The sequence below is a fragment of the Notolepis coatsorum genome (genome assembly GCF_963971535.1).
Source record: "Notolepis coatsorum genome assembly, chromosome: 2".
Taxonomy (NCBI): Eukaryota; Metazoa; Chordata; class Actinopteri; order Aulopiformes; family Paralepididae; genus Notolepis; species Notolepis coatsorum.
In genome coordinates, this window is record NC_140166.1 from 85,547,639 (window position 1) to 85,564,800 (window position 17,162).

Here is a 17,162-nt window from a genome sequence, read left to right on the forward strand (position 1 = left end):
GTATATATATACAAATTATCCTCATACGTTTATCCACATCTGAATAGTTAATGATCAATCTTGGAGCGATAGTGGTTTTGCTTAGTCATTGACTAAACCGTTCCAGCTGTTTGCATGACTTTAGGGTGGATAGAAGAGGCAGCGTGTGATTGGTGCGCGCTAAGGGAGGCGGGTCTGTCCAATGGCTGCGGTCAACATCTGGAAGCGTTTACTACTAACGCTGCTCCTGACTCTGAGAAGTATACCGGAGTACAACTGCAACTTAAAAATGTCCTTCATCAAAGTCGACGCAAAGTCCGATTTCTCTTATCACAATCTACCTTATGGGATATTTTCTACAGCGGACAACGTGAGTAGTACTGAATTCTGAGAAAGTTTAGGTTTGCAAACATTTGAGCGCTTAGCCTTTATCATTTGGGACACAATGTGTCAATTACATTTCCAAAATAAATACTGTAATCAATGGTTATGCTTGTTGAATGCTGTTGTGATTGTATTTTTACGTTTTGTGTTCTCAGCCCAGGCATCGGATCGGGGTCGCTATCGGAGATCAGATACTTGACCTGAGTGCAATTAGGTCTATGTTCACAGGTCCTGTTCTCTCCAAATATCAGGATGTGTTTGACCAGGTATAGTAGTAGCATATAACGCACGCTGCTGATGTCTGTAGGCACGTGACATAAGACATAACAACCAAATGACAAAGCAAAGGAGGGTTATAATAGGTACAGGTACTAAGCTTTGGGCACAAATTGTATTGTTCTGACATGAGATCGTAGTTATGTGTTAAATCAGAGGTACATTAGCAAGTAATCTACCTCTCGTATACAGTTAAATGCCATTGTTTTGAAAAAACAAAATGTAGACACTGTTCAGTGCACTATTGGTATTAAGTAGTGGGATCTCTTAAGAGTCAAAATCCATTATTGTCTCATTCACTGGTGATTGGTGGCTCAAATAAGGGACTAAACACGTTTCGCAATTATGCCACATCAATGTGGAACGCCCTACCCAAAGCTGTAAAGGAATGTGGATCACTACCCACTTTCAAAACCTCTCTCAAGGGACACCTACGGGAGACTGCAATTCAACACTGGCCCCTGTAAATATCCTAACCCAATCATTCCAACCCCCTCCAATGTACAGTCATTTACCTAGTATGGTTTTGTCAATAGTTCAATGTACAATTGTGTTTGTTTGTACAGTGTCTCCTCCCCCCCCCCCTCAATGTACAGTGTTACTTGTTTATACAGTGTGCCCCCCGCCCCCCCCCCCCCCCCCCAACCACCTCCAATGTAAATTACCCAGTATGGTTGTCAATATCCCAATGTACCCGACCCCCCCCACCCAACCTCCAATGTACAGTTTCTACGTCAAATGTATATACTCCCTTTTCTTGACTCCTTCTGTATCACAAACAGTACTGTATTTGCAAATCTGGTATGTCATAAATGTATAGATGTAGCAGTACTGACTATCTGTATGTCATGTATGTCATATATGTCTATATGAATTGAAAATGGGGGACCCTGATGGAAACAAGACAAACGTCTTTCTCAGGTCTGCATCCCCTTAACAATTGTATGTATTGAGCCGTACTGTATTGTACCCATTCTGCAATCTGTTAAATAAAGTTTTCATTCATTCATTCATTCATTGTTTTAATCCTGTGTAGTATACCCAATAACATTTGTATTATTCATTGATATTCATAATACTCTTGCTAGAAACTAGAATGTACGAATGGACAGAATGTGACTGACTGTGCATATTGTACCATGCCATCACCTCATGGGATAAAAAAGGTTTCCCCACTGCAAAAAATTACAAAACTTAAGTGATTTAATATGTTGACTTCATGATGATTATGACTCCACGAGAAATATGTATGAAACAATCAAATATATAGTACATGGGATCCTATATTACTCTTGATTTGTCTTGAGTAAATATTTAGCCACAAAATCCATCAGAAGATAAATGTATTGGCAAGAACAAAATGATCTGCTTGTGTAGTAAGATAATTTCATAAAAAAAAATATATATATATATTTATATACAAACTGCATATTTGTAAATTAATAAAAAAAAAGATTCCTTGCAGTATTTAAAAATAGACCAATAGACCATATTGAATGAAATAGGACCAAGACAATATTATTACAAGATAAAGATGTAAAAAAAAGAAAAGATGTCGTATCATGATGTAATTTGCACTGGAAAACTATACCGCCACGCCACATACCGTTATACCATCAAAACTAAGGAAAATATCCTGATATTTTGGTCATATCGCCCAGCTGTAGTCTGAATACAAGATTAAAACACACCCTAAGCCTATAATTTTCTGCAGTGTTGAATGTCTGAGCGCCTCATGCATCTGGTTAGGTCCTTCCCTAATGCCCCCCCCCCCTCCTCCTCCTCCTCTCTCTGTCTTTCAGCCGACCCTGAATGGCTTCATGTCTCTGGGTCATGGGGCGTGGAGGGAGGCCAGGAGGACGCTACAGGTTCTGCTGTCCGCCAACGATTCCACACTAAGGGATGACGTTAGCTTACGCAGCAGGTAGGAGAATAATGTAGCGGTGCCACTGGTCCCAAACCATCTCAAATAAACGTGGGGACTGGTAACCCACCGGTCCCCGACAGGGGAGATCTAGATTGAATTAAGTTAAGTTAATTTGTATCTTTATTAATCCTCTTGGGGGAAATTCGTCCTCTGCCCCATCCTAACTATTTAGGAGCAGTGGGCAGCCACACAGTGCAGTGCCTAGGGACCAACTCCAGTTGTAACGCCAGTACCTTGGTCAAATTAAAAGCTGTAGGGGGTCAGTGTGTACAATCCAGAAGAATGATGTTTACTTCTGCATGTATCACACTAACCACACCTTCTGTATATATCACACTAACCACACCTTCTGTATATATCACACTAACCACACCTTCTGTATATATCACACTAACCACACCTTCTGTATCACACTAACCACACCTGTATATATCACACTAACCACACCTTCTGTATATATCACACTAACACACACCTTCTGTATATATCACACTAACACACACCTTCTGTATCACACTAACCACACCTTCTGTATCACACTAACCACACCTTCTGTATATATCACACTAACCACACCTTCTGTATATATCACACTAACCACACCTTCTGTATATATCACACTAACCACACCTTCTGTATATATCACACTAACCACACCTTCTGTATATATCACACTAACCACACCTTCTGTATATATCACACTAACCACACCTTCTGTATATATCACACTAACCACACCTTCTGTATATATCACACTAACCACACCTTCTGTATATATCACACTAACCACACCTTCTGTATATATCACACTAACACTCACCTTCTGTATATATCACACTAACCACACCTTCTGTATATATCACACTAACCACACCTTCTGTATCACACTAACCACACCTTCTGTATATATCACACAAACCACACCTTCTGTATCACACTAACCACACCAGGCACGTGCACACATAGAGCCCAAGGGGTGCTTGAGCACCTGCCTTTTTGAGCCTTTTTTTGTTTGTTGCCGTTACGCATATAGACTGCCCTTCCAACTGAAAAATTTCAGGATAGAATCAAAATATTAGGTAAAGAGAGAGAGATGCCCCATATTCCATTGCAGTTTGCACGGCCTCCTCAGCGTGCCTCTCCGCGGACCTATATTTTATGCATAGCGTGGGTGGTGATGATGATGATGATAGAAACCGCTGTGGCTCATACAGTTGGCGCTCGGTTAATACACACACAGGTATAGTGCCCTTTTCAGCCTTTGCGCACCTGCCCATCTAAAGTCCTGTGCACGTCCCTGAACCACGCCTTCTGTATATATCACACTAACACACACCTTCTGTATATATCACACTAACACACACCTTCTGTATATATCACACTAACACACACCTTCTGTATATATCACACTAACACACACCTTCTGTATATATCACACTAACCACACCTGTATATATCACAGTAACCACACCTTCTGTATATATCACACTAACACACACCTTCTGTATATATCACACTAACACACACCTTCTGTATATATCACAGTAACCACACCTGTATATATCACAATAACCACACCTGTATATATCACACTAACACACACCTTCTGTATATATCACAGTAACCACACCTGTATATATCACAATAACCACACCTGTATATATCACACTAACACACACCTTCTGTATATATCACACTAACACACACCTTCTGTATATATCACACTAACACACACCTTCTGTATATATCACACTAACCACACCTGTATATATCACAGTAACCACACCTTCTGTATATATCACACTAACCACACCTGTATATATCACACTAACCACACCTGTATATATCACACTAACACACACCTTCTGTATATATCACACTAACACACACCTGTATATATCACACTAACCACACCTGTATATATCACACTAACCACACCTTCTGTATATATCACACTAACCACACCTTCTGTATATATCACACTAACCACACCTGTATATATCACAGTAACCACACATTCTGTATATATCACACTAACCACACCTGTATATATCACACTAACCACACCTGTATATATCACAGTAACCACACCTTCTGTATATATCACACTAACCACACCTGTATATATCACACTAACCACACCTGTATATATCACACTAACCACACCTGTATATATCACAGTAACCACACCTTCTGTATATATCACACTAACCACACCTGTATATATCACAGTAACCACACCTTCTGTATATATCACACTAACCACACCTTCTGTATATATCACACTAACCACACCTTCTGTATATATCACACTAACCACACCTGTATATATCACACTAACCACACCTTCTGTATATATCACACTAACCACACCTTCTGTATATATCACACTAACCACACCTTCTGTATATATGACACTAACCACACCTTCTGTATATATCACACTAACCACACCTGTATATATCACAATAACCACACCTGTATATATCACACTAACCACACCTTCTGTATATATGACACTAACCACACCTTCTGTATATATCACACTAACCACACCTTCTGTATATATCACACTAACCACACCTTCTGTATATATCACAATAACCACACCTGTATATATCACACTAACCACACCTTCTGTATATATGACACTAACCACACCTTCTGTATATATCACACTAACCACACCTTCTGTATATATCACACTAACCACACCTTCTGTATATATCACACTAACCACACCTTCTGTATATATCACACTAACCACACCTGTATATATCACACTAACACACACATTCTGTATATATCACAGTAACACACACATTATGTATTATATCACTAACACTCACCTTCTGTATATATCACACTAACCACACCTTCTGGATGTATCACACTAACTAATAATGATAAGAGCACCAAACTACTGTAGATCCTGTCAACAGAACACAACTTCACCTCTATGCTTGTCATAGTTGTTTAACTCTATGTGCCTCAATGTCAGAAATGAGAGATTGGTGATGATGTACAATACCAAAGACCAGACTATCAGGGTCCACATTCTCTGTTCAAAGAACTCTGTCTGTGGGATCCAGCCCGGACCCTTCAACAGTCTGCCAGTGTGGAGTTCTGCTAGTAACACCAGATGTTTTCTGCGCAACATGGACTACCTAAATTCAGCCAGATGTTAATGCCACTTTTTGTGATTTCCCCCCAAACCGTATCAAAGTACGGTCTAGGTGTTCCGTGAAGTTAGTTTGGGGGCGGGACTACGCTGTAGTAGTTTGCTCAGTCACTGCCCAGTCTCGACCAAAGCTCACGAAACAAGAGAGATGAACTGAGAATCGCCATCTGAAAGAATGGTTCTCAAACTTTTGATATGTGAAACTCCTCATAGACTCAGTCACTCATTCATACAGTGAGTCATTCACGCCTGGTTAGCCACTCTTCCCCTAGTGATGGCTCATGGGCATGATTTAAATCAAAGAGTCTGGAAGGCATGATGAATGCCTTGCACCAAAGACGTTTTGTGTCCTTTGTGTTTTGTGTTCATGTCAAGAACCCACAACTTGATGCACAATAGGCCATGGGCCCCCATTTGATAAATTTAGCATGGATTTTCAAGATGGAAAGCAAGTCAATACAATGCAAAAACACAACAGCAATGACCACTTATCACCAATAGATGTCACCAAAACAAACAAATCTTAAGGATTGCCACTTTAAATGTAATTTATTTTGGCTATGAAAATGAATCATTTAGATGTACAGATTAATCAATTACATAATAGTTGGATGAATCTAAATTATGATTATTAGCAGCACTAATCATATGTTGACCATAATTATTGTCCAGCCCTAGTATGTATACCTGTTATTAATGTTGTTACGGTTGTGTATTCCATACCTGTCAACCCTCCCGTTTTTCCCGGGATTCTCCCGTATTTCAACCTTCTCTCCCGCCGTCCTTCCGTTAAAATATTTCCCCGGATTTTCCCCTTTTTTATTTATTTATACAAAATGGCTGTAATTCCCCTCCGTGACGACAGGTGGCAGCAGTGTAGATTAGAACGTTAGCACAGGAAGTCAGACCGGAAGACAGTTGCAGACAAACTGTCGGGCAAAGTGGGGTTGTTCCCCGAGAGCTCACTCTCACCGTGGTTTCTCAGTGTATAATGTATGGTGCTCTCCCTCAACATGTGAGTAGGGTGAGACAACACCATTCTTTAGTCCAAATAATACCCCACTTTATACTATATTATTGTCATTCGTTTAATGTAAAGTCAGTCTTACATTGGCACTGCTTTAACGTTGCATTTACCCATAATCCATTACTGTATTAGACCCATGTGCCAGTATAACTTTTGTAAAGCAATGAAGCGCAAATGTAAAGTTAATCAATACACAATGAAACAATATCTTTATCTATATCATATGTCAAAACTACTTTAATAAAACAAGATTTTCGTTTTTCATTTCTACTCATTCATCCAAAACAAGACAGCAATTCTACTTCTGCATGCACCGGGAGAATTGAGCTCATAGCACAGATTTGGAGTTGATAGAATGGACATTGCTGTTCTTAGGAAATGTTGCACATGGTGGAAATAATGGAAATTAACATTTCTAACATTAACATTTAGTGTATGTTTAAAGTTGATACATTGAGGCATGGTATAATTTCACTTTATATTACAGTAGTATCCGTTTTTAACATTACAATTAGTGTCTGACACTATAGACACATGTTAAAAGTCAAAGTAAACTTTGTCATTTTCCAATTTGTGCAAGACATACAGAAAAATTCAATTATGTGCCCCCCTTCCCACAGTGTATATAGAGACAATAAATACAAAAGTAACAGGACACAATATACAACACACAGGACTATGTACAATATAAACAGTACCTACAATTAAAATCTCCTGTTTTTTCAAATCCCAATGTTGACAGCTATGGTGTATTCATGATGCTCTTCATCTCTCTCTTCAGAGCGTTCGTCAATCAGAGTTCAGCGATGATGCATCTTCCTGCTGACATCGGTGAGCGTCTCTTGTGTTTAAGAAATTATACCATATTCTTACCTAGGTGCTAAACCTGTGTATCATCACCAGATACAAGCACTGATCTAATCCATTACCTCTGCTGAACAATGGAAACGTACACCTTAGTTTGGGGTCAGTGGAGAACAATTGTTGAGTTATATTACATTTGATTTTATCTAAGTATGCTATATAGCTATATAGTCATCATGGATGTGAAACGGAGCTATATAGTTACTTATCATAGATGTGAAACAGAACTATATAGTCATCATCATGGATGTGAAACAGAGCTATATAGTCATCATGGATGTGAAACAGAGCTATATAGTCATCATGGATGTGAAACAGAGCTATATAGTCATCATGGATGTGAAACAGAGCTATATAGTCATCATGGATGTGAAACAGAGCTATATAGTCATCATCATGGATGTGAAACAGAGCTATATAGTCATCATCATGGATGTGAAACAGAGCTATATAGTCATCATGGATGTGTACCCCCCCATCTATGCAACCATGTTTCTAGTAATGGGGAAATTAGAAATCAATTACAATGGCTCAGCACAAGAGGGCACTGTTAATAATAATGTGTGTGTGTGTGCGTGTGTGTGTGTGTGTGTGTGTGTGTGTGTGTGTGTGTGTGCGTGCACGTGTGTGTATGCTCTTAGCTTTGGGAAATCTCAGGTTTTAACCCTGGGTTTTCAGTGTCATGAGTGACGACAGTGGTTCTCCTGTTACTGCGGTAGATCACCCTGGTGACTCGTGCTGCTCCGGAGCAGGCTATGTTCTAGCTGAGAGATTGAAACAGAGAAAAGCACCACCTGTTGACCAATCAGCTCGTTGGAAAATGGAATATCATTACTAGAAGTAGGGATACACCATGAGCATAAAATAGACAGAATAAAAGCAATGCAGAGAATAAGAAAAAGAGTAAAAGCAATGCAGGTAATAACAAAACAAATATTGACTCACACAGTTTAAAGAGTCTTCCCTGTTAGATGGTCATACAAAACACTTTGCTTTCAGTCTAGCTGGTCGTCCGTACTAATACACATTGGTAGTATTAGGGGGTGGGAAACTGATGGTTGGGGATCGGGCGTTGTGGACAGCGACTCCTACAGGTCGGTTGGTGCGCCTGCGCAGTAGAATCAGGAAGCGATGGGGGCGGCGCCCCTCCAAAGCGCAGACCCCTGACGCTGAAAGATCACGCCGTGCAGGTGAAAAGATGTGACTGCTGTTACCTCGAGTATCGGAGGGGACTCGTGCTATGTATGACTTAGTCCACATTGCAGCCGGCTTGTGGGAGGCAAGAAACAGCGTTCGTGACAGGGGAGGGTTGAATTGGATGATACGAAATTGGGATGGGAGAAAAATAGAAAAATGGGAGAAAAAGTGGATAAAAAAAAAGGAACGTATCAACATTAATAATGATTAGGCAGAGATGATGAGCCTATTAATCTGCACATTAACACAGGGAGCAAATTTCCTTTTTGCCAGCAGTTCTTCTTAGTGACTCATAGCCTACTTATGGATTCACCTGTTTAAATTCATCATAACTATACATTTAATTCTTCCTGCATATTTATAAGAGACAGGTCCCTGTCTGGGACCCACTTGTATGCCCAAGTGGTAAAACCTGGATTGCCTAATCAACCTGAAAACCACACCGGTTAAGTGTGACTGTGGTTGTTAGGCTCAGTGAATCCTGCTGCCACAAAGATACTTGAGAACTGTCAGGACCGACTGACTCTTAATTACTAAACATTGTCAAGACCGTCTGACTCTTAATAATAAACACTGTTAGGACTGTCTGACTCTTAATAATAAACACTGTTAGGACTGTCTGACTCTTAATAATAAACACTATTAGGACTGTCTGACTCTTAATAATAAACACTATTAGGACTGTCTGACTCTTAATAATAAACACCATTAGGACTGTCTGACTCTTAATAATAAACACCATTAGGACTGTCTGACTCTTAATTACTAAACACTGTTAGGACTGTCTGACTTTGGACTCTGGCGAAGTGTGCTACTACTATGTATACACAAAGTAAACGAATATTATTATTGATGGAATATACTGCCATTCTACTATTATTATTATTATATTATTATTATTATTATATTATTGTCTTTTTTCCTCCCTTTACCTCCCCCTCCCCCCATGCTGCTATGACACCTGCATTTCCCCCAAGGGGATTAAAGTGTAAACTAGATTAAGTCAAATCAAGTGTTCCTTTATTAATCCCCTTGGCGAAATTCAGAAATAAATATGTGTCAGAAGTGACACATACTTTAGGCCCAATCCCAATACCCCCCCTTGGCCCTACCCCTCCAATTTGCGTGTGTCTGCGACTGGTGTGTCTCAATTATTTTGTGGATCGAGGGGTAGTGATCATCTAGCCCGCCAACTGGCCTCCAAATGGAGTGTTTTCAGATGCTGACTTGAAAGGAGGGGTAGAGGGGAGAACGTGAAGCACTTAAGTTTCTTCTTCTTCTTCTTGTGATTTCCGGCAGTCTAGACACCTTCCGGCGTATTGCTGCCTGTTCGCTCTTCTTCTTCTTCTTCTTCCTTGGACTTAATGTCGGGTCGCAACGACAGAAAGGCGCATACCGCCACGCCACCTCCTGTCGCTGGCCCAGATAAGGCAAGATTCCGACAAAAAAAGAAAAGAAAACCCAGGATAACAACCACTACCCAGCCCTAACCTCACCTCCCTATCCTACCTAATAAACTTAAACCTAAAACCTAACCACAACAAAGAAATTAACTCACTCCTGTCCTACCAACAATTCTGTGGCCTTATACCTTAGGATGTAGGCCTGTGTCCACAAGAAATTCCATGACAGCTTGCACCACTGCCCTTTGCTGTTCCTCAGGTCCTAATACTCCTCAGTGAGATGCAAGGCAGCCCTGCATCCAGTACTGCAGTGAACAGCACCCTCCTCTCTGATGCGTATTTGGCACATTCCATAAACACATGTTGCACAGTTTCCTCTGCCCCACATTCACACAGTCCATTGTCATGCTTCCCAATGCGGGCCAGTCCCCCCGCTAGTCCACAGTGTCCAAACCTCAGCCTTGTCATTATCACCTGCTCTCTTCTGTTGTTCCCCAGGGTGACGTTCCCTCCCCTAACACTATTCTGCAAGCTGTAATAAAACCTTCCTCTCTTTTCTCCCTCCCATTCCTTCTGCCACCTTCTGGTAATCTCCGCCTTTATTTCACTGCAGTATTCTGATACCCCCAAGGCTACGCCTACATCCACCTCCTCCCTCCTCAGGGCCTCTTTGGCTGCCAAATCCAAAGCCTCGTTGCCCTTCACCCCCCTATGGGCTGGAACCCATATGAACCCCACTTCAATTCCTGCCCGTTCTGCTCTATAGAGTGCAGTTAGCAGTTCACAGATGAGATCCGGCCTGACCTGTGACCTCCCACCCTGCAGCGCCATCAGCACAGCCGCCGAGTCCGAGCAGATAACCACCTGCTGCGGCCTCACCTCTTCCACCCAATTTACTGCCCATAATAAGGCCACTACCTCTGATGTAAAAACTGACACCCCATTTGACAGCCGTCTGCTCTGGGTGACCCGCAGAGCGGGAATGTGGATTGCGAACCCCACCCTTTTACTACTAGGCTCCATGGACCCATCTGTGTATATTTGCAAGTGACCTGCCCAGTTCTCCTGCATCCTCTCCCTCACCAAATCATCCGGGTCTCCTCTACCCTCCTCCCTCATTCTCTCAGATATACTAAAGTCCACCTCCACCTTTGGTAGCAGCCATGGTGGAACAGCAGGCCATACCACCGCAGTGCCCCCCCTCACCCCACTCAATCCCAGCTCCTCCTCCTCCACTCTTATCCTAAAAACAAAACTCGTACTGCTCACATTGCAGCGACAACCAGAACCTGCAGATTCCTCCTGAGCAACGTCAGAAGGATCCGCCCCTTCCTGACAAAAGAAGCCACCCAACTCCTCGTCCAATCAACAGTCATCTCCCGCCTCGACTACTGCAACGCACTGCTTGCTGGCCTCCCGGCCACTGCCACCAAGCCTCTTCAACTCATTCAGAACGCAGCGGCCCGCCTGATCTCAAACCTACCGAAGTCAGCCCATGTCACCCCACTTCTTAGGGACCTGCACTGGCTCCCTATTGCTGCACGAACCCGCTTCAAGGCCCTCGACCTAGCATACCGTGCAGCAAAGGGAACCGCTCCCGCCTACCTCCGGTCAATGGTTTATAACTACACACCCTCAAGACCCCTACGCTCTGCATCTTCTGGCCGCCTCAGACCTACTCCTATCCAAGCTCCGGGAGGGTCATCAAAGAGAAGCCGCCTATTCTCAGTCCTTGCCCCACAATGGTGGAATGAACTACCCACCCCAGTTAGGACAGCCGAAACCCGTCCAATCTTTCGCCGTCGACTAAAGACGCACTTCTTCAACCATTATCTAAAAAAAAAAGAAAAAAGAATTTATAAAAGAAATTCAAAGATCTAACCCTAACTAACCTTACTGTCATGCACTTGTCCTAATAAACTAACCTACACTGTAGCACTCAACACTTTGATGAACATTGTTCCTAATTTATGCAAATGACATGTCGTCAGCTTGTGACTGCAACTTGTTCCTGTTTGCGGACGACTCAGCCCTGCTGGTCTCTGACAAGAACAAGTTACAGGTTGAAAAAACCCTCAGCTCAGAACTAGGCAGAATCTGCATATGGCTCGCTGATAACAAACTATCATTACACATGGGCAAAACAGAGTCCATTCTCTTCGGTTCAAATAACAAACTCAGCAAGACCGACGGCTTCTCAGTTACAGTGGGTGACAATATTGTCACAAGGAAAGATGAAATTACCTACCTGGGTTCCATCCTAGAGGCTAATCTCTCCTGTGACAAAATGGCATCCAATGTAATAAAAAAAGTCAACCAACGAACTCGATTCTTGTACCGGATCTCCTCTCTGGTAAACAAGAATACCCTGAAGACTCTGGCAGGAGCACTCATTCAGGGGTACTACGACTATGCTTGCACCTCATGGTACCAAAGCACCTCAAAGGCGCTAAAAACAAAATTACAAACATCTCAAAACAAACTGGTCAGACTACTGCTTGACCTTACTCCTAGAACCCACCTCACCCCTGCCCACTTTGACAACCTAGGATGGCTTAGAGTAGACGACAGAGTACAGCAACTTGCAATGGGCCTGGTCTACAAGATACACTACACGACCAAGGTACCCATGTACATGTCAAAATACTTCCCAAAGGTCAGTGAATACCACGATCACAACACCAGAGGGAGCTCCACAAATCATGTTAAACCCAGATTCGGCTCAAATAAGGGACTAAACACGTTTCGCAATTATGCCACATCAATGTGGAACGCCCTACCCAAAGCTGTAAAGGAATGTGGATCACTACCCACTTTCAAAACCTCTCTCAAGGGACACCTACGGGAGACTGCAATTCAACACTGGCCCCTGTAAATATCCTAACCCAACCCCCTCCAATGTACAGTCATTTACCTAGTATGGTTTTGTCAATAGTCCAATGTACAATTTTGTTTGTTTGTACAGTGTCTCCTCCCCCCCCCCCCTCAATGTACAGTTTTACTTGTTTATACAGTGTGCCCCCCCCCCCCCCCCAACCACCTCCAATGTAAATTACCCAGTATGGTTGTCAATATCCCAATGTACCCAACCCCCCCCACCCAACCTCCTCCAATGTACAGTTTCTACGTCAAATGTATATACTCCCTTTTCTTGACTCCTTCTGTATCACAAACAGTACTGTATTTGCAAATCTGGTATGTCATAAATGTATAGATGTAGCAGTACTGACTATCTGTATGTCATGTATGTCATATATGTCCTGATGAATTGAAAATGGGGGACCCTGATGTAAACAAGACGAAAGTCTTTCTCTGGTCTGCATCCCCTTAACAATTGTGTGTATTGAGCTGTACTGTATTGTACCCATTCTGCAATCTGTTAATAAAGTTTTCAATCAATCAATCAATCAAACTCAGCTGATAGAGTTGTGCCCTTCCTGATGACTTGTCGTACAGAACTTGTAAGTCGCTTTGGATAAAAGCGTCAGCTAAATGACTAAATGTAAATGTATATATATAAATATATATACAGTATATATGCATATTTGTTTTTAAATTAATATAGATAGAGAGACCTGTCAGGTTATAGTGAACCGGTGGTATTTCATAATTTGCAGGCGTTGCAGAGAAATTGAGGAATAGGTCATGCAGCATTGTGTGGCATTTTCTCTCCAGACGCACACCATTCCAAAAATTTCATTTCCAATACATTTCAGTTCAAATATATATATATTTTTAATTGTAGGCACACAATTAACGTAATCTCAAAATACGCTGTAAATAAGTGCTGTGTTTCACCAGGTCATACTAGTACATGTTTTACTGATGGCTCTTATCTTCCCACAGGAGACTACACTGATTTCTACTCCTCCAAGGATCATGCCACCAATGTTGGCACTATGTTCCGTGGGAAGGAGAATGCCCTCATGCCCAACTGGTGAGATATCAGACTGTTTATTCATTCATTCAATAGTGATGTTGAGTGACAGTTACACAAAACACATGATTCAGGGTATCTGCGGGGCATTAGAAAGTCTTAAATTCATAATTCTCAATTTGAGGCCTTAAAAGTAGGGATGTTCGATATTGGCTTTTTTTTTTACCGATATCCGATATACCGATATTGTCCAACTCTTAATTTCCGATACCGCTATCAACCGATACCGATATATGCGGGGTTTCCCCCCCAAAAAAATAATTTCAGGTAATTAACATTACATATCTCTTGTCGTGGAATTAACACAACATTATGCATACTTTTGACAATAAATAAAATAAGAATTTGTTCTTACTTGCTTGCCTGGGTAAATAAAGGTTAAATAAATGTAAAAAAATATATATATATATATATATAATTTTTTTTGAAAACCGATACTGATAATTTCCGATATTACATTTTAATGCCAATATCGGCCGATAATATCGGTAGGCCGATAATATCGGACATCCCTACTTAAAAGGTATTAAAACGGAGGCGGCTGGGTAGCGCAGCGGACTAAGCACCTGCCTACCACCGCAGAGACACTGGTATCGAATCCAGCTGTCAGCGGTACCTCCGGTTTGGTCGTCCATACTAACACGATTGGCAGTGTTAGCGGGTGGGAAGCCGGTGGGGTGCGTGTAGCCTTTTTACAACGCATCCGCGTTTCCGGCGCTCTGATTGGCCAGGTCATGTGACATGTGCGCCCAATAGCGTGTTTGCCCATTTCCGCGTCGAACAGCCTGCAAACTCTAACCTTAACCAACTTCGAAATTAGTGCCTAAGCTTAACCGGCGAAATAACTTGCCGCCACGCTCTAAGACAAACTCTAACCTTAACCAACTTCGAAGAGTGCCTAAGCTTAACCAGTGTAGAAACTTGCCGTCCCACGATTGGCGCTCATGTCACATGACCTGGCCAATCAGAGCGCAAAACGGGAACCCGGAAACGGCGATGCGTTGTAAAAAGGCTTCAAGCCGGTGGGGTGTGTATCCTGGTCGTTGTAAACAGCGACTCCTACAGGTCGGTCGGGGGCGCCTGCTCAGCGAGGAAGGGAACTGGGGGAAATAGTGTGAGCCTCTCATGCGTTACAGGGGGGCTAGTAGAAAGCTATCCAGCTCCAAGCTTGCCTATCTTAGCACAAATTATGGAAGCGTATATGAAACACTTGCCTAGCTATACTTTGATTACTGTATTATTGCACAATGTCGTTCTATTGGATTCTATTCTATTATTATATATTATTATTGTATTATGCACAATCGTTGCGGGCAAGACCCCCCGCATTTCATTGTATACTTGTATGCCGTGACAAATAAAACTCTTGACTTGACTTGACTAGCTGTTGACCAAAAACCCCTCTCCCAGGGTTTTAAGCTATAGGCTAGTGATCTGTATCTGCTTCCATTCATTTGGCTTGCAGCTCACTCACTAGCTTGCAGCCAGATAGCTTTCTACTGAACGCACAGAGAGGAATTTGGCATCTATCTTCTTGTCTGACTTTGGAGAAGATGGTAAGCACATTTCCCATAATGTTGGTGTGTTCCTTTAAGCACAAGCCAGTCATTTGAGCGAGTTAGATAGGGTCCAAAGTTCTTATCCAGCATCATTGTGATGTAAGGTAGTATCCAACACTAGCGGTGACGGTACACAAAAGTCATGGTTCGGTATGTTTTCGGTATAGCGGGGAAAATATAAATGCTAAACACAAAATTGCTTTTCAATTGCATCCAATCTGGGGGCCCAGTCCAGCTTGACTGGGGGCCTCTCCAGCTGTCATTACTACTTTGGCTCCTCTGCCAGATGTGTGCTTGTGTGCTGTTGATAAATGGGGCTAGTTTGCGGAACATGACTTCATGTTCCAATCGGCGGGGGAGGTTGATGAAGTGGGCAGTCTCTGTTAAATAGTCTCCGTAGCCCTGGATGTCCAGCCGTCAGTGGTGAGAGCAAAGAGCAATACCTGATGCTTCGGATGAGTCATGGACGACTACAGCTTGTGTTTGTTTAGAAAGAGCTGGTATGATTTGCTGGCTGAAATGTGGATGAGAGGGAACTTGGTATAGCGGGGCTCAATCACGTTCAACATATGTTTAAAACCTACATTTTCTGCAATAGAGTAGGGTCCCAGATCCATTGTGATAGAAACACCTATGGTGTTTGTTATTCCTTTTGCCTGGTCTGAATTAGCAGGGAGAGGCTGCTTAACTGCCACGTGGAGTTGGGTTTGCACTGTACAATCGTTTGCCCCTGTTTACTGACAAGATTGTCCATGTCATATTTCAATTTGTAAATGTAAATGTGAATTCTATCAATTTCTCATCAAGCCAAATGCCAAGATACTTGTATTCTGTAACTCTCCCAAATGTCAGACCCACTCACAGTGGATATATGCAAATGATTGTAAACAAGATTCAAGATTCAAGATTGTTTATTGTCATGTGCACAGTTAAACAGACAGTTTGCAGTACAATGAAAATCTTACTTTGCTAGTCCGCCCTTCGCACAAAATCACACAATACTTAACACATTTTCTTTTTACAATTTAAATACAAGCGAGTGTGTAACTGAGGGGTACAATTCCCTGACTGTATTGAATAAGTATGGTATCATTAAACCACTACTGAGTTATGTACATTACTACTGGCCATACAGTACACATGTATATGTGATGAACACCCACACAATAACACGGCTTAACAAAGAAAGTCCTGTTTGGAATATTTATTAGAAGAGCATCAATGTTATCTTACAGTATTGAGAATTAGAGTTGCGCTTGTAAGGCGAAGAATGTGCATGAATAGGTCAAGAGCGTAAGTCCATGAGCATATTACGAAGGGGATAATTAATACCACCTGTAGCATAAGAATTATATAAGGTACACTCGTAGGTCAGCTGGAGATACTAGGGGGGTTCCCTCCGGTTGTAAGCCAGCAGGGGAGAGGATT

At 42.0% G+C, this 17,162-nt stretch overlaps 1 protein-coding gene across 1 annotated transcript in view; it reads left to right on the forward strand.

The window, feature by feature from the left end:
• The first annotated feature begins 206 nt into the window (after positions 1-206).
• fah (fumarylacetoacetate hydrolase (fumarylacetoacetase)) overlaps positions 207-17,162 on the forward strand; it is a 107,962-nt gene continuing 91,006 nt past the window's right edge. The window contains exons 1-5 of the mRNA XM_084307696.1: positions 207-349; positions 519-629; positions 2,442-2,563; positions 7,556-7,605; positions 14,085-14,175. Of these exons, the coding sequence (XP_084163822.1) occupies positions 269-349; positions 519-629; positions 2,442-2,563; positions 7,556-7,605; positions 14,085-14,175 (455 nt within the window). The 5' untranslated portion in view covers positions 207-268. The remainder of the gene's footprint in view (positions 350-518; positions 630-2,441; positions 2,564-7,555; positions 7,606-14,084; positions 14,176-17,162) is intronic.